Here is a 21,688-nt window from a genome sequence, read left to right as displayed (position 1 = left end):
CCTCCCCCTCGCCAAACTTTCACAAGAAGCCTCATAGGGGAATGTCCTTTTCTCTTCCCTGCAATCTCTTCCTCACAGAAGAGACGTTGCGAGTTTGTCTCTGCTTTACTGTTATTTTCATGGCAAGTGCTTGGCTGAGCTCCAATCTATGCCCCCCCCCACCAAACTTTCACAAGAAACACTCATCTAGCTGAAAACACTATTAATAATTTCCTCCACTCTTTATCTGTGCCTAAACCTAAACGTAGATTCCATGAACAAAGCTTCTTTCTTAGAACTGCACGCCTGTGGAAATTGTCTTCCGTTTCCCTGCTTTGCAGCTGACTACAATATGGTTGTCTTCAAGTCCAACGTAAATAAGTTCTTGATGAGCCATTCCACTTAAGTTAACAAATTTACTCAATTTCCATTACTAACGATTACTATATTGACCAATTGACTACTGTACACTCTTAACCCTTATCCTCGAGTGGTCTCTGGGCCTTGAGGAGTGGTTATGCCTATGTAAAAAAAAAAAAAAAAAAAAAAAATTGGATGGTGTATGACTTATTTCCAACTGTTCTTTCCGGTACATTATGTTTTTTTTTTTTGTAACTCACATTCTATATCACCACTTAGACGTAAGGGCTATTATTTGGGATGATACCTAGGAAAGATTAACAAAATGTTAGTTTACGTTACATTTAAACTTCTGCATATCAGTACAGCCAGGGAAGTGGGTAGCAGGAAGGGAATTCTAAAGTCTAGCTGTTCGAGGGAAGAATCTATTAGTATAAAAAGCTGTCTGGCATTTAGGGACCTCAACAGTGAAGGGGTGAGATTTTGTTGCTAAGTGGGCTTGTCGGGGATATGTATGTTGAGGGGGCACAAGTGCAAGGAATTCATCAGAGCACATTCCATTAAAATAATTGTAAAAGGCACAGGGATGCAACATTGCGGTGATGGGACAGGGGTTGGAGCTTAGTTGACAAAGTGGGACTTATTGGATTGGAAACATTTTTTTTTTTTCTATCCAAAACGGTGAAACTAGTGGTAGATGCACCAGCTCAGATGTGGCAACAATACTCCATGCATGGACAAATGGTGGCTTTGTAGAGATACTCTCAGGTGTTAGTAATTTTCTAGCTTGATAGAGGGAACCCACCTTCTTTGCAGCAGCTTACGCAATGTCCTCAATGTATTTGTTCCAGTTCATATTGCTTGCAAATGCTAGGCCGAAGGAGTTTGAAGGAGGAATTCTCAGATGGAGAGTTATTTGTCATGTTATAGGCGATTAGAGAGGCTTCTTGTAATTGTTAAAGGAGAACAACTTAGTCTTACTAGCATTAAATGTTATCGCCCATTTGCAGCTCCATCCCACTACAGTTTAGAGGTCATTTTCTAATGATTCTGCCATTATCTTAGATTTATGTACATCTGTTCTTCCCTCATGCATATTATAGAGTGTTGTATCATTAGCAAATATAGCCATCTCGACACAATATTATCAAGGGGGCATTTATGAATATCAGGAATAATAGTGGTCCAAGGATCGATCCCTGAGGCACTTTTGCATTAATGTTATGCTGCTTGGTACGTCCATCAATGACAACCTGGATGGTCCTATTGTCTAAGAAGGATCTAATTATATTTAATATACGTCCAGTTATACCATAGGATTTAAATTTCATTAGCAGCCCTTCATGCCAGACTTTGTCAAAGGCATTGGATATATCAAGGGCTACAGCTCATCTTATCCAGTATGTGGTATATACGTTCAGAGATGACCGTTAAAATATCTGCTTGAATCCATACTGTTTATCAGAGAGATTTGCTTTTGCAAGGTGGTGGACTAGTATTTGATTGATTAAGGTCTCAAAGATTTTAGCTAAGAGTAGGAGAAGACTAATAGGGTGATAATTGAGAGGGTCAGTCCTTTCACTAGAATTCTTGTACCACAGAGGCCATCTTCCAGCTATTAGGGAAGCAAGATTCAACAAGACTTTTATTGTAGAGCTTGGAAAATACGGGGGCTAGCTCAGCTGAGCATTTCTTAATCAGCATAGCAGGGATGAGATCAGGCCCACACGCCTTGGAGGTGTCTAAGTTTTTTATAATATCACCGCTATGAGAAGAGGTGATTTTTTACATTATCTAACGTGGCTTCAGCCCGCATAGGGAAATTTGCGAGGGAGTTGTTTGTTAAGGTGGAGTTGAAGGAGAATCACCAGGCGAGCAGTTCTGCTTTTACGGTTGTCGTGCATGCAACATTCTGGTTGTTGGGTAGTGGAGAAGTTATTGATTGTTTTTTATTCACTACACTTTTATAGATTTTCCAGAAATCCAGAGTTCCTACCTTTTGCAATTCTATGCATTCCCAGATTATTTCAGTATGCTTTCTTTTGGCTGTTGCTTTTTCTCTTACAATAATTTCTAGCATTTACGAATTTTTGCCTATTTGTATTTGTCTTGTGATGTACGAACTGGCAGAATGCATGCTGTCTTTGTGCAATGGCAGCAGCACAATCTGTAGTAAACCATAGAGGTGAGTAGGGTTTGCTATAATACTTCCATGTGGGAACATATGCTTCAATGTTCGCTTTGCACCATTCAGTTGTCTCATTGGCACACTGTTCAGCAGGAAGAGAGAAGATATCGGTCCATAGGGTATCTTTGATGTGTTCTCTAATGGCTACCCAGTCAGCTCTCTCGTAGTACGTTGTTGTTTTGAGCAATGGGTCCCCACCTTGGGGTTGGTACTTAAATGCGAGGTCAACTAATACCATTAGGTGGTGGGCATTAGTCACACAATCCTTAGGTACTGTGGTGAGGAATAGGTCTAGAAGTGAAGCCTGCTGGGGTTCACAATCTGGTAAGCGGGTTCGGAACATTACTGTCTGTGTGAGAGAATGGGCTATAGCGAAGCTATAAGTAAAGTATCAAGCTGCATCTGTGTAACCTGAGAAACCAAGCCAATTTTTATGGTGGAAATTAAGATCACCAAACAGGTTTTGGACATTACTATGGAAAGAGAGTGCTGCATCTATACCATATATATATATATATATATATATATATATATATATCTCAGAGAGATGATCGATTAGGGTACAATCCTGACTTGAGGGAGAACGGTAACTAAAGCAGCGATGAAATGTTAGCCGAAAGCACATAAAAGTCTGGTCATCCGATTCAAAACGTTACCCTCTAGTTAAAGGGAAGGTGCTACGAATATAGACTTCAAGCCCATGCATATATCTATCTGAGTCCTTACGCCAGAGAAGGAGGTATTCTGTCATGTTAAAGTAGTTAGAGAGGATTGAGGAGTGTAAGTTTGTTTCACTTAATGCTAAGATATCCAAGGAGTTTACTAAGAGGTAAGATTCTACATCATCTAGATTACTTCTAAGCTCACAGACATTTGCGAAAGCAAACCTCAAGGAGAGAGGAGGCGAATTGGTTTTGTTTGAGTGGTTGTCTGGCTTGATGGTGATATTTGTTTAAGCTGTCATTTTATTACGTTCTTGTTTAATTTCAGGTTAGGGGAAGAGTGTTGAGCAAAGTGGGCCAGTTTTGACGACAAGTATACACACACAGTCGTCCATTAGCAGAGTCCTGCCTAAAAAGTTATGGCCTTGTGGAAGCCCACCAAAGATAGTAGCAGGCTCCCTTTTTATGCGCGACATAGCACTACAACTATCCTGATATTATACAACTGATGATAGAGCAGCCGCTCTAAGTGCTATTAAAGAGTTAGGGCTGCTGTACTGTCAGTCGAAAACAGCAGCTAGATAAACTGTCATTTAGGTACCCTCAACCTCTCAAACAAGACCGACCCAAACCAGCCAAGTGAACACAAATGGCATACAAGCAAATCCAATTTGCTCAGTTTCTGAGAGGAATAGAGGAACAAGGCCAAGCACAGGGTGGCTTTGTGTTTTAGGCCATAACTTCCCTGTCTTTGCATACAATTACTGAGCACTGCTATTCTTCCTTTGAGGGTAAAAATCCATAATGACTAGCTGTGAACAATGAGAACTTTACGCAGACCAGACAATTCTGAGACACAGTTTTTGTGGGCTCTTTGCAGAAATCAGATTCATCCAATATCAGCAGCAGCATAACTTTCTTTTGCAGTTAATGACAAAGTGAAGGATTGCAATGATCTGATTACAAAGATGCAATGCTTAGGAAGAAGAAAAAAAAATGAAAAAAAGTGTTGAACCAAACCTGCATGTTGTTGTTTGGGTGAAAACGGACCCCAGTGACGTCACATGTGTGTCCCCTCAAATTGTGAAGACACTCAGCCGTCTTCATACTGTAAACCTTCACCACGGTCTTTGAGATGCAGATGATCCATCTAAAAAAATATCAAGTGGATGAATTAAAAAGAATCACTTGGGTGAAAAAGAAGTGTAAAAAAAATGGGCACTTGTACAGTTTTATCAAGACATTAAAAAATGAAAATATCGAAAAAAAGTTATATTGTACGTATCTGTTTTGGACTGAAGATCTAAAAAAAAATAAATAAATAAATAAAAAAAATTCATTTAATTTGATCGAGTAGTTTTTTTTTATTTTACAGCGGAAAAACACGTTTTTATGAGAGCGTGTTGAAGTCAACCATTGTGGAAATTTATTGAACACGCCACAGGGAGATAACTCCACGTAAAGCACCGACACTCCCTCCCCATCTTTATTACTAGCTTTTATCCTAAAAATCGAACCTTTTGCTCGGTATCATAAATTGTTTTTCGCTGTAAAAAAAAAAAAACAAAAAAAAAACTATTTGATGAAATTGAGTGAAATTATTTTTGGAGAACTTCATTCCATAACGGATACGTAAAATATAACCTTTCGATATTTTCATTTTTTAATGTATTGACTAAACTGTAGAAGTACCAAAAATGTTTATTTACAACTGAATGACGGCAGGTAATCTATCTATATATATAAAAGCGAAAATGTATGTATGTATGTACACTTTTCCTCGATGTCCACAAAAGGCTTCTTTCAGAGAAGCGCTCGCTCGCTTCACAACTTCTTAAAACTTTTTATATCATCTATAAATTGTAATATCTCACAGTTAACCACGGAGCTCACCTGTCTATTTAATTTTATTGACTTTCAAACGTTAATTATTCCACATTTCCTGCATCGGCACGCGTTACATTCAGTTTTCAGTATAAACAAAAAGCGAAACTCGACTCTAATCACAGGCCCAGAGCCAGTGGTCTCTAGAGAGCTAAGTAACGTTTGGTCAATGTCGACTTCGTCATATCAGATGGTAGCTTTCATTTCAAAACAAGGGAGCGGGTTTTTAAAAACAAACAAACCGATTTATTGACCTCATTAAAAACAATCCTGCACAAAATGCTAACTGCTGAATAGCTATTGCCGTCACGTCAATCAAAAACGCGCACCTGTTTTTTTTTCACACTTTACTATTTTCCAACTGCGCGTCGTCAAGACTTTTTTTTTCACGGGCACCTGTTTTTTTTCACACACACCTACAAACACCCGGGCAACGCCGGGTACCCCTTGCTAGTATATTATATATATAAAAGCGAAAATGTATGCATGTATGTATGTGTGTCTGCTAAAACCTTTCGACAGACACAACAAAAATTCACAAACTCGGTTTCATATTGAAGCTCCATCCTTCGCTCAAAAAATATCAAAAAATTGGCCAAAAACGTTCATTTTTTTCACCCCAAAATCAACAATTTTCGACAGGGGGGGGGGGGTCAACAAAAACGGTCCTCTCGACCGGTTCTACGCATGTGCCAGATGACGTCATGACCTGATTTACTTTAAATAGTTGAAAAACTGAACAAATTTTGTGTACGTCGCATTAGGTCAGTTGATTAGCGCATTGGTTCATTATCTAACAGTTCAAATCGTGGTGTGAGATGGGGTTTTTTTTTTTTGATTTTTTAAATTTAAATATTGAACCAGTGTTATTTAAGCCATTTTTCATGTAACGTTCATTTTTCTGTTTTTTTTTTTTTTACTTCGCTTATCCACCTCCGACTACACACTCAAAAACACCCGGGTACTCACCGATTTTTTTAATTTTAATATCGAAACAGGCTTATTTAAGCCATTTTTCACGTGTTTGTTTTTCTGTTTTCATCGTTCGTTTGCCTTACGTTAGTTTTTTTGTGTTTTTTTTCCCCCCGCTTAAGTGTTAACGTTGTTTTCTTTTTTTACTTCACTTATAACAAACAAACCTACGTCGTCGTCGTAACGCTCGACGACTTCCGGGTGCGCACCTGTCAATTTCGTTCTTATTCAAATAAATTCAAACATCTTTCACTAACTCATTCTGGCTGGCAGATTCTATTTTCAAACTTCGCCTCAGGGCTTCCGGTTCGATCGATTTTATTCATAAAAACATTCTTTTCCCTTTGGAATGTTTAATATTGCCTTTGTCTATTGATTTAATCCTTTGACCGATATCCTCTCACATATTCCTGGGTCAAATTATGTATTCCGTTAGACAATAATGGAAAATCTTTCATTCTTCACATCAAATCCATTTGTGTGTGTGCAACCCATTGAATGTTTTTTCCTCCAGTGGTTGCCTGCTAATATCGAACATTACTTATTTGCTTACTTGCTTTTGGGAGTGAAGAGACCAGCGAATTCCAATGAAGTTGAGAAAGAGTCTAGCAATTAAAGACATTTGCTTTTTAGTGTTCGCCTGAATCATGTCTCAGTCTCATAATATCAACAAATGATCGCATAATATTTGGAAGATCAATAAGAGAGTAGAACCTAGGATAGATCAAGGGCATAGCCAGGAAGAACCAACAGAAGGTCCAAACTTTCGTAGCAAACATTTTACAAAATATAATGTTCCGTTCGTTTTATTTGTTTTTTTTTATTATAATCGGGGCAACCTAAAAATTGTATTTAATGCTCTTATAACGTGAAATTTAAATATTTTAGTTGATTTATGAAATTTTTTATTCAATTACTTTGTCAAATTACTCAACCTGATCAATAAAAAGCAATTTTGGGGTTTCTCTAATTACAACTTTTCAGGTTTCATAGTTTTTTTTTGTTAAACTTTAGTACCTATTGCCACATTCTGGTTGTAATTAAATATTTATAGATGTACGACACAAAATCAACAAAACGATTCAAAAAATTTAGTTTTGTTTTCGTACAAAAAAATAAATATTTTCAACAAACTGAAACAAAATTGCAAAATTCCCTTATAGGTAGGTAAACTTTGAGGCGATATTATGAAATGGCAGGCAAAACTGATTCACAAGCAGTAGATAATTCCCCCATTAGCAGGCAAATTATTTACAACAAGGCAAATGCCTACCTACCAGTCTCTGGTTGCCCCATTGGTGCTTTAAATTAGGAAAAACATTTGGGTCAACTTCTCCAGGGGTTGGGGGCACAAAAAACACGGCTAGCTACAATCTTGGGATAAATGTTGATGCACATTAATGTTGATGCTAGGTGCTTCATACTTTAGAGGAAGAATTCGATTGTAGTGAGGCCATTGCCAATTATCACAATATTGTTTCACCATTCACCTGGCACCTATTTAACCCCTATTCTCGAGTGGCCTTTGGGCCTTGATAAGTGGTGACATCCTAAGAAAAAAAAAAAAAAAAAAATTTTTTAAAATTTATTTTCTACATTGTTTATGTCGTTCATTGATTCATGACAACATCTTACCTTTCCTTATAATATTCTTACTACTCCCCCATTTATTTTAGTACTCTGGATGAACTCTGTCACCTTTCATTGCCAAAAGTATGCTGCTACTGTTTTTTTCCTTTTTATTTATTAAAGCTATCTATAACTTATATGATTCCTTGATAGATCCTTGAGGCATATTGGCATTGATTCTAGGTGCTTCAGACTTTCATCCAGGAACAACTTTTATAGACCTATTGGAGAGGATGATTTTGATGGTCATGAAGATATTGCTAGGTTTTTCATAGCAAGTTTTTGAAACAGCCTTTTGTGCCAGACTTTTGATATAAATTTATTTATTTATTTTTTTTTTAAATAGCGTTTTTTCTAATCAATATTAGTTGAACTGCCAAGAAAAAGTAACTTCCTAAAATTAATTGATTTTTAAAAGATTAAAACAATTAACATTCCATTATGCAAAACTGTTCCATTACAACATAGATTTTTAATTAATTGTGCTTAAATTTTTTAAAAAATATTAAGTTGTATATCAAATATGAAATACGGTTTTACTAAACTGTTCATTTGGTTAATTACAGGTTTCCATACTTTTATTTGGTAAAAAGATACAAACTAGATATAGTAGTGGGTCTATAAAATGTTTATTATTTGTGCAATAATATTCTTCAATCGGTTTTAATCTGGCAATAAAATAGCTGGCAGAAGTCATGTTTATATTATAACTTAATATTTAAAAAAAAAATTTAAACAATTAAAAATCTATGTTGTAATGAAACTAAATAATGGAAATTTAATCATTTTAAGCTTTTTAAAATTAATTTTTAGGAAGTTTCTTTTTCTTGGCAATTCAACTGATAATAGTATACTAGTATATTGATTAGAAAAAATACTATTAAAAAAAACAAAAAACTATTCAATTACATCAATTTTTTAATTGCAACTTCAAGGTAAGTTTTTGTTCCATACGTGTATTTAAATTTAAAAAAAAAAAAATTGTTTTTACTTATTTGAACTTTTGGATCAATTTAAATATATTTTGCTCAAATTTCAAAAAAAAAAAAAAAAAAAATGGGAGGAAGACCATGCACTAAAAAAATATTTCCCCTCATGTATTTTATGTAAACTGCATTTTATATGTAAGTTCATTTTAAAATGGAAGAGTATAAAAAATTTCACGAAAATTTGACCATTAGTTTATTTTTGCTAGATTTATTAAATATGGGTGTTTTCATGTTCGTAATGCTTACTACATGGGAACATTATTTCAAAGCGTCAATTATGTAAACAAGATTTTCGTCTCGCAATTTAATTATTTTCGTAACAAATATTTTGGCACTTCTGCATGACAGTGCCATGAGGCGGATGTGTGTATTTTAGTTTCAAGAACGGCTGATAGAGGGCGTGTGTCAGTTGAACAGGGGTCGATAAATCGTATCATGCATTGAAAAAAAAAAAAAAAAAAAATTCTATAAATTTTTCTAAATAAATTAAAACTTCAGATTAAAATTGTACAAATTGGATCCTTCTAAAAGGAAACCCTAACCAACATCCCACAGAGGAATCAAACTAAAGGCTCCATGCGTATGGATAGCAAATTCAGCCACTGTTTTTGCAAAGGACTTACCGTGACCAAAGAACTTTCATTTACAATACATTGTGAATAAAATTTGAGTTTTAAAGGTATAGCTTTGTGGAATTTCATTTGCTATCTGCTGGGAGGAAATTACGCATGTGGGAAAGAAATTTCTTACACTCATTTTTATTGCAAAACAAGAAGAATTCTTAGTTTTATCGCAAAAAAAAAAAAAGAAGCTATTCTCGTTTTGTTGCAAACAATGGGTTAAGATTTTCGTTTTTTGCAAAAAATTTCATTATTTAATGCCAAACATCTAGAATCATTATTTAATGCCAAACATCTAGAATCATTATTTAATGCCAAACATCTAGAATCATTATTTAATGCCAAACATCTAGAATCATTATTTAATGCCAAACATCTAGAATCATTATTTAATGCCAAACATCTAGAATCATTATTTAATGCCAAACATCTAGAATCATTATTTAATGCCAAACATCTAGAATCATTATTTAATGCCAAACATCTAGAATCATTATTTAATGCCAAACATCTAGAATCATTATTTAATGCCAAACATCTAGAATCATTATTTAATGCCAAACATCTAGAATCATTATTTAATGCCAAACATCTAGAATCATTATTTAATGACAAACATCTAGAATCATTATTTAATGCCAAACATCTAGAATCATTATTTAATGCCAAACATCTAGAATCATTATTTAATGCCAAACATCTAGAATCATTATTTAATGCCAAACATCTAGAATCATTATTTAATGCCAAACATCTAGAATCATTATTTAATGCCAAACATCTAGAATCATTATTTAATGCCAAACATCTAGAATCATTATTTAATGCCAAACATCTAGAATCATTATTTAATGACAAACATCTAGAATCATTATTTAATGACAAACATCTAGAATCATTATTTAATGCCAAACATCTAGAATCATTATTTAATGCCAAACATCTAGAATCATTATTTAATGCCAAACATCTAGAATCATTATTTAATGACAAACATCTAGAATCATTATTTAATGACAAACATCTAGAATCATTATTTAATGCCAAACATCTAGAATCATTATTAAATGCAAACACTAGTAAGATATAAATACATTTGTAAATTCTTGATTTACGACAGTCAGAATTTTATTTTTTTCTTAATTTGAACATATTAATGATAAATATTTTTTCTGTTTCATTGAATCTAAAATGTAATTGTTTCGTTAAAGTAATTTATGTCTCAAAACCTATAAGACTGTAATAAGTTTCGTTTGGCGATATGTTGCACTCCTAAAAAAAAAAAAAAAAAAAAAAAAATTTTTTTTTAAATAAGCAAAAAAATTTGAATTTCTTATGTTTAAAGTAAAGTTAGATAATAATTTAATTCGACCTTGATATTGGGTCATAGGTTGCTAGCGTATCGTAATTGCATTTTTTCAAATTTAAGATTCCATGAGGATCATGTACATTTTATAATTAAAAAAAAACAAACTTCGGTTCAAATTCTGTAGATGTATTAAGAAAAAAAAACTTGCAGTATTTAGCCATTAATGATTCTTTCGCAATTTAAATGTTAATTGTAAAAGTAACTCCTTGAATGTGTTACATTGATTAAGTTAAATTGATTAATTTAAATTGAGATTGCTAATATTTGATTTGTTTTAATGTATTAATTATGTGTATATTGTTGTCATTTTGCAAATGAATGTGAATTGAAAATTTATTAAAAAAAAAATCTTAAGGGATAGGAAAGGGGTTAATCCCCCCCCACCCCCCAAGTGTTAGGCATCATTAGTAGCTCGGGAATTTCGAATTTGGTTATAATTATATAACTCGACTATTCGTAGAGCTTAGCCTAAATTGGGCTTTTTAATCACTGGCAGCCATGTTCGTCAGCGTGTTTATTCATGATTAAATAATTCCGTTTGGAATATTGCCAATTTCGCCATCTTAGTATTGCAGATAACTTTATCTGTTATTTTAATAATAAAATTAGCGGGAAGGAAAGGGCTTAATACCCCCCCCCCCCGCTTTATACATAAGTCCGTTTGGAATAATATTGGCAGTTTCGCCACATTAATATTGCAGATAATTACATCTGTTATTTTATTAACTGTGCTCGAGGGATGAAAGATGGCCCTAAAAGAGATAATGTCTAAATGTGATGCTAAAAGGTTTCGCATCAATAGTGAGGTGAAGTGGTTGGAAATTAATGACTCTTCGCCAGAATTTTTCAAATCCAGAGAAGTGGTAATTAGAGGATGGTTAAATGACCTAGATGAATTGATAGACCAGATGCTAGTCAAAACTCCAGAAGAGGGGAAACCAGCTTTGCGAGATTTCAGTGAGATTTTCTTCAGAAATAGAAGAAAAATGACTTTCATTAAAATTGAAATTAGATACGCCTCAAGTTATGCAAGCTTCGACAGTTATACCTGTCAAGATGGAATTGGATTGCCTGAAATTTTCTGGCATGTCCACAGATGATAAATTTTCGTTCAGAACATTTCTGAACAAATTCGAATTTTGCACTGACAGTTTAAATTGTGAAAAAATTAATTTCCAGCAAAGAATCAAATGACCGCTCAGATCAAGAAGGGAGCAATGCACTTACCTTAGATTGCGAAAGAATTGCCCCCTTCCGCGACATAACCGTCTTGTAGTATCTTCACCAGACGAAAGTGGAAAAGATTTACTTTCAATCGCCGGCAACTGAATCAGTTTGTGGTGAAGAAAAAAAAGAGAGACAAGACAAGGGAATCTCCCCTCTTATATAATGGAAGGATCAGATGATCAACTATCACGTGATCCGGAGCACAAAATAAAACTTTAAAAGGGTGAATAACAACAACAATTCTTCTTGGTTAGTATTCAAGGTAAGTGCACGCCGATCCTTCTCTTCTCGAGCAATCATTAATCCTTTTTTTCACAAAATAAAACTGACAGATTATTAGTGTTGAAATCGAAACTAGATGGTGATGCATTTGACATAATCTCCAGTCTAGATATAACCTCAGATAATTATGATATAGCCCTAAAATTGTTAAGGGAAAAATATTTGAACCCTGACTTGATTAAAAATCAGATATTTGAGGAAATTATTCCTCAACGGATTTTAAAAATTTGAAGTTGTTTCTCGAAAAAGTTAAGAGAAATTTGACTGAGCTTGACAAGTCCTATGGGACTGATTTTTTTGCTGAGGGTGGCACCTCAGGGGCAGTGATAGCTCACATAACATTTGCTAAGTGTCCTAATGCCATTAGAAGAGAGTTGAGGAATAGAAGCGAGGGAAGATACCCTTCACTAAATAATATTATGTCGCATGTATTTGAAGTAATGGAATACCTATTAGCCGCCGCATGTTCGGCGGGAAATTTGCGCACCAAAAATGGCGCCTTCTTCACCACGTGAAGGGAGGGGGGACACTTTATCTTGTAAACTGTGCCAAGCTACAGATCATTCAATCAAGAACTGTAGTAAGTGTCATACCTTCGAAGCAAAGTGTCGAAAGGCTAAACAGTTAAATTTATGTACTCAGTGTTTGGGTGAGCACGCGGAGGCATCTTGTCATGGTAGTAAGGGTATTCCTTACCCGTGTGCGATATGTGGGTTGAGAACCCATTTTACCGTCATGTGTCCCAAAGGAAATAAATCCTTTGTGGGCCGAACAACATATCCTGAATCACAATAGTATTTTTCCCCGTCATCAGAATATCTATGAAAGCACACGGACGACCAGTATATTTCTTCTGTTTAATAGGTACTGGGTCACAACATTCGTTTTTCGCCCAGAAAATTCTCAGTAAATTGTGTTCTAATAAACCCACAAGAAGTTTAATATAGCGGTGAACACGCTGATTGGGAGTGACTCCTTAAGATTGAAGGAGTACTATATATCGATCAAATTAGGGAATGAAAATCCCTTTAAATTTGCGGCTTTATTCTTCCAAAAATTAAATTTAAAATTCCAAGTGGTAACTTCGATAAAGTCGTTGATAACTTATCTCAGGAAGGTTTCCGGCTATGTCCCGGATAAAAAACTTTGAATGGAACCCACCTTATGGGGATTATTGGATTGGACCTTCTGTGAGCAAGTTAAATGATTTCAAGCTAGTTGAGTGTCTTCATGGAAATGCATGGCGACATGGAAAAATTCATAATTCCGTTTGCACCCACCCCCGCCTCCTCCCCTCTCCCCCAATGTAAACAGTAAAATCTCCTAAAAATGTTAAATGGTGTTCTAATCGGTAAATGTCGGCGCGTTACTTACGGAAAAAACGGTTAATTAATTTAGAACTTGTGTGGCTTAACAGGTGCTTCTGCAGTTTAATTTAAACTGCAGAAGCACCTGTTAAGCCACACAAGTTCTATAACCCTCCCCCGAAATACTATAATGTATTTTTTAAAATTGTTTTAAACAAATTTTTCCTCAAATTTTAAATTATTAAAAAAATTTAATTCTGTTCTGAAAAAAAAAAAAAAAAAAAAAAAAAAAAAGTCTTTCCGACATTACCCCCCAAAAAATGATTCGTACGCCATGTGAAAAGACAGTTTGCTATGTGAAGACACTCAACTGCCGTCGTTTATGTCACCGCGCGTAGCGTAAATGGAAGCTGTAAAATGGCGGAAAGTAGTTAGTGGGTTCAGGGGTTAATACCATGCAAACGGAAAATTTGCCCCGGGTTTGATTATCAGATTCGTTGTTAGCGACCTTGATTACCTCTAAAAAAACAAATTAGAGTGGTCGGTGTTCTGTTGTAACGTATCTGAATATTTACCAAATATTGAATCATTACTTTTGCCGACATAAATTAGGTGCTTGCTAAGATGGAGTCGATAGATAGATTTTTTAAGCCAAAACATCAATACTTATTTGTCATGTCGAAAATTCATGGAGTAGCACAACTGCTATTGTTCTTTTAGTAACCCCCCCCCCAAAAAAAAAACCAAAAACAAAACAGTCTTTCGGGTAAAACAAAACGTCTCCATTAAGTAGCGAAAAAGGAGATAAACATGTCCGATGAATACGCGTTCTTCAATTGTTGAGAAAACTTGAAGCACTTACCTGCGACTCAGGAAGAGTGGCAGCAAAAACCTTTTGTGTGGGTGATGACTTTTTATATTGGTAGTTGTCACGTTTAACTTATCTGATTGGCTAACTGGATTATAAGAGGGATGGAGTGAACTGAATTTTGGTTGTGATTTCAGTTTGGGATTGGAGTTGAAGGAAATTGAATCGTTACCCTTATTACCAGACTGACAAGGTTCTACAATTTTTACCTAGTCACAGGTCGCAACAAACCATTGTTGCAAAATCCTTGTTAACCTCTACCTTTCAGTGGAGAAAGTTTCCACACGTTGCAACCTTTGTTTGAGGGATGGTCATTCCACTCAAGTTTGTGAAGAATACCATACATTTCCTCAAAGATGGCGTCGTTGTCGAGAACTCGGACTATGTTATAGGTGCACAAGTAACAATCATTTCAGTGATTCGTGTCCCTGTAAAAGAAGCCCTAAGGGCAATTGTGAGCGATGTTCAGCCCAGGACCATACCACAATCATGTGCCCTATGCCGTATACATCAACAAATGAATGTATCAATACCGGTTTGGGTGAGCAGCAGTGTATTTTGCCGATTACTACCATCGTACTACAAAGAGGGGACAAAGCTGTGAAGCTGCGATGTTTGATAGACACGGGCAGTCAAAATTCGTACTTTAGTGGAAGAATTTTGCAGGATCTGGTTGTGACCCAAGATCTGTCTCAGAGGTAAACCTTGAGATTGTGACGTTTCTAGGAAGGAAAACCAGCAATTTTCAGCGACTTACCACAACAGTGGAGTTGACGCCATGGGTAAAGCGGCAGCTACCTATCCTTATTGACAAGGAATTAGACATCATTCATACAGTGGAGCATTTGCCGATTGTGGTCGAGAACCTTACGAAATTGGATTACACCCTGGATACAGATTTAGGAAGAAATGCCAATATAACTTTGGAAGGGTTAATAGGGGTAGACCTGTTACAATTTATGGAACCCCTACAAATGATAAAATGTATGAATGGGAAAGCTTGGCTTTCCCAACGAGGAGTGATACCTTTTGGGGATCCCAGGAATTTCATGTTTCCTCATCAAATTAAAACGATCCAACACAAGGTTCCAGTTTATGAAGAAGTCATGAGAACTGTTAAGTGTCCGACCTCCATTGTTAATAGTGTTCTTGACGTGTGTTCTTCTTATTCAGACCCCTATAAAGAAACTTTTGAGGACAGTACTGTAGAAAGAGGTCTGGAGTGGATTTACAGTGTGGAGTCTTTGGAGCTATCAGAAAATGACACCTTGTCCGACTATGATGCCCAGAAGGTAGAGGAGTTTATGAGAAATATAGAGTTTAAGGAGGGACGGTACTGGGTGCAGTTACCGTGGCACACTGATAAATTAGCTCAGGTGCGCTCTAATCACCAAGTAGCCCTCAAGGTGTTAGATAGGGTGGTACACACTCTGGAAATGAAGGGCCTCTATGAGGAATATCTAGAGGTTTTTGCCGAACAAGAGGCAGAGGGCATAATAGAACCCTTTCATTGTTCACCTAAACAGTTCCATAAACATGTTTGGATCCCTCATCGACCAGTCTTTAAATCCGAGAGCATAGCAACTACTAAAATGCGACCAGTCTTCAACTGTTCATTGAAGGTCAAGGGAGGAGTATCCTTAAACGAGGCTGCATACCCAGGGGTAAATTTAACCGGAAACGTTAAATCTAACTCTACTCTTTCGGACTAATAGATATACATTATTGGGCGACATCAGGAAGGCATTTCTGATGATTAGATTATCGAAGCAATCTGATAGAAATAAGTTTTGCTTCTTTCTAAAACGGGATGATCGTCAGGTATGTTACCGTTATACGACTATCATCTTCGGCTTTAACGCAAGCCCTTTTATATTGAACTCCATATTGAAGTATCATGTGTCTAGATTTCCAGTTGATGAATGCACCAAACTGTTGAATTCAAATTTTTATGTTGACAATCTGGTCAGTACGAATAATTCGGAAGGTGTGTTGAGAAAACTATATCATGAAATAAAGGAAAGATTGAAGAAAGGAGGATTTGATCTGCGATCATGTAACACCAATTGCCCAAAGCTACAGGAATTGATGAGGAAGGATGAGACTTTGACAACTCACAGTTGTCCATGGGAAAAGGTTCTGGGTTACAGATATGACCCAGAGTCGGACTCCATCAGCCTAGTCCAGCGAACTTGTGACCCCCAACTTAGCAACAAAACGTCAAATACTATCAGCCGCATCCAGTGTATTTGACCCATTGTCTTTATGTCTCCCAGTCACCATTCAAAGTCGCATATTGGTGGGAGAAATGTGGAAGGCTAATATTGATTGGGATGATCCCATTCCAAAGGAAATGCAGGAAAGGTGGAGATTACTAGCTAGTGATTTGTCAGCGCTTCATTCGTTATCGTTTAGAAGACAGGTACTTGATAGCGATACTGTTGCGGATTTGTACATATTCACAGATGCCTCAAAAAAGGCATATGGGTTTTCTGTATATGCAGTTCAGGGAGGTATATCTTCTCTGATTTTTGCTAAAGCAAAGGTGGCACCATTAAAAGCTAAAACCTTGCCAACGCTGGAACTATTAGCATTTTTTTTGGCAATTAAATGTCTTAGTAATATCTTGAGAGCCTACCAAGGAACGAAATTTGGAAGTTTGTATTTGGCTGTAGATGCCCAAATTGTACTCACTTGGCTGATGTCCAAGCAGACGAGCCATAAAAACATTTTCACGAAGAATCGCCTCAAGGATGTGACACAGATGGAAGAAGTGATACTTGCAAATTACAACCTTGCTATCAGGTATAAATATGTACCTTCCAATCAGAACCCTGCGGACCTAATGACTAGGGGACTGACAGCAGCTAAATTTAAGGAAAATTTCTCTTTTTGGAGTGCTGGACCAAACTGGTTGTCTGGTGGAACTGTCTGTTGGCCTGATAGTACTTTGGATTGTCTTAGTGCAGACAACCAGCAAATAGTTCGTACGAACCTGTTGTACACCTGTAATGAGAATTGGTCTCAGCCTATCGTCGCCTTTGACAGATTTTCTTTGTTTTAACAAACTTCTACGTGTGGTCTCCAAATTTATATCCAAAGCAAGAGGCAAGGAACTGGACTATAAACAGGCTGCTGCTGACTACTTGTTCAAGACAATGCAACAACAGGCATTTCCCCTTGAATTGAAGTTCCTACATGCACCTCATGATAAACCCATTCCGAACCTTGTGAGTCAGTTAAACCTATTTCTGGACAAGTCTGGTGTCGTCCGCTCCAGAGGCAGGATAAAAAAAAATTTTACTCTACAATATGAGGTTTTAAACCCTGTATTGCTCGGGAAGAATCATCCCTTGACTAATCTAATTGTGAAGGATCAGCATGAGAGGGCTAAACACTTGGGTGTGCCAGGCTCAGGATTTTTGGATACCTCAAGGCAGACAGGCTGTGAAGGGAATATTGAAGGACTGCTTTATTTGTCAGAAAATCAACTCGATACATTTTTCGTATCCTAAGATCACAGACCTGCCTAAACATAGAGTAAATCTGGTAAGGCCATTCTTACATACAGGGATAGATTATATGGGACACCTGTGGGTTCAAAACCAAAACCTTCAATCTAAGGTTTACATTCTCATATTTACGTGCTTGGAAATCAGAGCGGTGCATTTAGAACTGGTTGAGGACATGACAGTGCACACATTTATACTGGCCTTCATCAGGTTTTCAAACATGTGGGGCTTGCCTTCTCACATATATAGTGACAATGCAAAGTCATTTCTTGCTGGAGTTAGTTTACTAAATCAGGCCCTAACTTCTTCCGAATTTGATGATAAATTTGGGCAGTATAATATAAAGCATATTAAGATCCCTCTTCATTCGGCTTGGTATGGAGGAGTTTGGGAACGCATGATTAAAACATTAAAGGAATGCCTCTATAAAACTGTTGGAAGGTCTATTTACAGTCAATCTGAGCTGTGGACAGCCATTTCAGATGTCCAACGGGCAGTGTACAATAGACCGCTAACCTATGTGAGTTCGAACGACTCTGGACTAGAGGTAATTACGCCCAATCACTTCCTGCGCCCAGATCAAAACCCTGGACTTCTTCTTAGAATGGAGATTCAACCAATTAATGAAGGGGAACTGCCGTCCAGACAGATATTGTTGGAATCTTTGAAGAACCGGGATGAGCTGCTCAAGGAGTTTAAACGGATATGGAACGAGGATTACTTACTCTCTCTTCGAGAACGTAAACAAGATCGTTATCCAACTATATCTAATAAGGTACGACCTGGAGATATTGTGACGATAAAACTCCCAAACAAGTCTCGACCCTTCTGGGCATTGGGGAGAGTAGAATTGTTTCCGGGAGATGATGGTATGGTACGATCAGCACAGATACGACGGGGTGATGGGAGTGTGAAAACATATTCTCTTAAACATCTATATCCGCTAGAACTACATGCGGAATATGAACCACAAGAGGATGGTCCGGAACCTTGTTATGATGACTGGGAGTCCATAGAAGGAATTTCTTGGTCAGAAACCAGTTTTGAGGAACCCACTTTAGTACAGGAGAGTGAGCAGGTTTGGATTTGTCCCGGATGTAATAAACCTAATGACGGATCGGCCATGATCTGCTGTGATCAATGTGATAGCTGGTTCCATTTTAGATGCGTTGGGATCAGTGCAGCTGCAGCTCCGCCAGATGAAAAGGATTGGGTTTGTCACCATGTCACCACTGCTCTGGGGATCAAGAATGAGGAATATGTATATCGAGAAGGCTTTACAAAATCAATAACAATTGATTTTGTTTTCTGTTGAGTGGGAGGGTGTTGAGAAAACTTGAAGCACTTACCTGCGACTCTCAGGAAGAGTGGCAGCAAAAACCTTTTGTGTGGGTGATGACTCTTTTTATATTGGTAGTTGTTACGTTTAACTTACTTGATTGGCTAACTGGATTATAAGAGGGATGGAGTGAACTGAATTTTGGTTGTGATTTCAGTTTGGGATTGGAGTTGAAGGAAATTGAATCGTTACCCTTATTACCAGACCGACAAGGTTCTACAATTTTTACCTAGTCACAGGTCGCAACAAACCATTGTTGCAAAATCCTTGTTAACCTCTACCTTTTAGTGGAGAAAGTTTCCACAATATGTAGGGAAAATGCCATTTCCGCCAATTTTCCGTAAAAATTACTTGTAATGTAACTACAAATCGTTGGTAAATTTTTACGACGTGCCCTGCCCCACCCCAGCGTATTATAAGCACCCCAACCCAACCTTTCGGAATAAACACCCCCAACCTCGAAAGCCGTTCTTAACATGGGGAGGCTAGGTGTGTGTCTTTGTGTGTGTGTTTATTCCGAAAGCCGCTCTTAACATGGAGTGGTTGGGAGTGTTTACGCAGGGCTGGGGCAGGTCGTAAAAAAAAAAAAAAAAAAATACCAAATCATTTTCTACTTAATGAATTTTCGTAATTTTTTGATATACTATTTTCGACACGACAATTAAGTAAGTCCTACTGTTGTTTTTGTTTAAAACAACAAAAATAATCGACCTATCGACTAAAAAATATCTATTCATTTGTGATCTATTTGGATTATTATTATGCTATTCATCGATCATTTAGGAACATCTAAATACCATGGAAATTAAGACAATGGAAGTTAAATAAGTAAATTATACTTACTTCGAATCAAACGAACAAATTGGTCGAAAACGAACAAAATATCCAGACCCTACGCTTACAACAGACATAGCGAGCAGGAAAGACACGTGCTCTTTTAACAAATAAATTATTGATGCGCTTGTTAAGCGCGCGATGACAAGTATTTCACAGCAAACGTCCTCAAACGAATTTAAATGACGACCATTAGTATACAGGAACCTTAAACGAACAAGATACCCCCCACCATTTCCAATCACTCCATACCCATATATATGTACATATAAATATATATATTTCCTATATAATTAAAAATTGAAAAGTATATATTTTTTTAATTAAAAGATATAAAAAAAAATTTCAAGTAAAGACTATTTTTCATGCAAACTTAAAAAATATATTTTCAAAGTAAAAACTCGTTTTCTTATGTAAAGTTTGAAAATTAAATTTTCTCGTTAGAATTCTTTGTTGAAAGATATTGGGTACTTATAAAAGGGACTACATGAAGGTTACCAACATCCCTACGTGAAAGTGTTTCTGTGCAATGAAAGGGATTCGAACTTGGAACACCCAGGTTATTAGTTTGTGTTATTAACCACTTAGTGACCGTCACCTCCATGTTACAGAAGCTGGTTACCAGGGTTATTAGTCTCACAACTAGTCATGTAGACATATAGTGCTGCTCCTGGCTTTGGATAGTGTATTTCCGTGATTGTGACATCTTTGCAAGTTGCCAAGAATACCACTAAGGCTTGGTGTCGAACAGCAGGAACAGTAGGTTTGGTTGTTTTTGTTTTACGGCATATCAATCCTTTTCAGGTTATTTAATGCTGAATCCAAAGATTTTGAAGAAATTTTTTTTAATAGAATATATTTGTTTCTATTTAACCCATAGTTGGGACCCTAACAGGTACTACCACTCTGGGTCAGAGTGGACCTGGGAGTTATGGTAATTAAAGGGTGGCTCCACACTCCCCAAAGCCTCCAATCTGGGGCCTCACCACTGGATATAGTTTAAGGTCATATCCAGGACCAGGAACAGTAGGGAATGATTTAAGAATTGAAGATGAATTTAGGGTCAATAGTTTGAAACATCCTCCTTTGCACATGTGTGTGTGTGTTTGTGTGTGTGTGTTTGTGTGTGTGTTTGTGTGTTTGTGTGTGTGTGTTTGTGTGTGTGTTTGTGTGTGTGTGTGTGTGTGTTTGTGTGTGTGTGTGTTTGTGTGTGTGTGTGTGTGTGTGTGTGTGGTTGTATGTGTGTGTTTGTGTATAAACAATTTTATTGAATAATGCACATGTGTGTGTGTGTGTGTATAAACAATTTTATTGAATAATGCACATGTGTGTGTGTGTGTGTAAACAATTTTATTGAATAATGCACATGTGTGTGTGTGTGTGTATAAACAATTTTATTGAATAATGCACATGTGTGTGTGTAAACAATTTTATTGAATAATGCACATGTGTGTATGTGTGTGTGTGTGTGTGTACAAACAATTTTATTGAATAATGCACATGTGTGTGTGTGTGTGTAAACAATTTTATTGAATAATGCACATGTGTGTGTGTGTGTGTGTGTGCAAACAATTTTATTGAATAATGCACGTGTGTGTGTGTGTATAAACAATTTTATTAAATAATGCACATGTGTGTGTGTGTGTGTATAAACAATTTTATTGAAT

The 21,688-nt window shown here is 36.5% G+C and overlaps 1 protein-coding gene across 1 annotated transcript in view; it reads right to left on the bottom strand.

The window, feature by feature from the left end:
• LOC145261003 (WD repeat-containing protein 75-like) overlaps window positions 1-20,189 on the bottom strand; it is a gene marked incomplete in the record, with an annotated part of 75,034 nt that extends 54,845 nt beyond the window's left edge. Inside the window, 2 exon segments of the mRNA XM_080119131.1 lie at window positions 4,210-4,339; window positions 20,031-20,189. Of these exon segments, the coding sequence (XP_079975257.1) occupies window positions 4,210-4,339; window positions 20,031-20,098 (198 nt within the window).
• Between the last annotated feature and the right edge of the window lie 1,499 nt (window positions 20,190-21,688).

The sequence above is a fragment of the Euprymna scolopes genome, chromosome 37 (assembly GCF_053919585.1).
Source record: "Euprymna scolopes isolate OS-2025 chromosome 37, ASM5391958v1, whole genome shotgun sequence".
Classification (NCBI taxonomy): domain Eukaryota; kingdom Metazoa; phylum Mollusca; class Cephalopoda; order Sepiida; family Sepiolidae; genus Euprymna; species Euprymna scolopes.
This window is presented reverse-complemented; position numbering and strand designations above follow the sequence as displayed.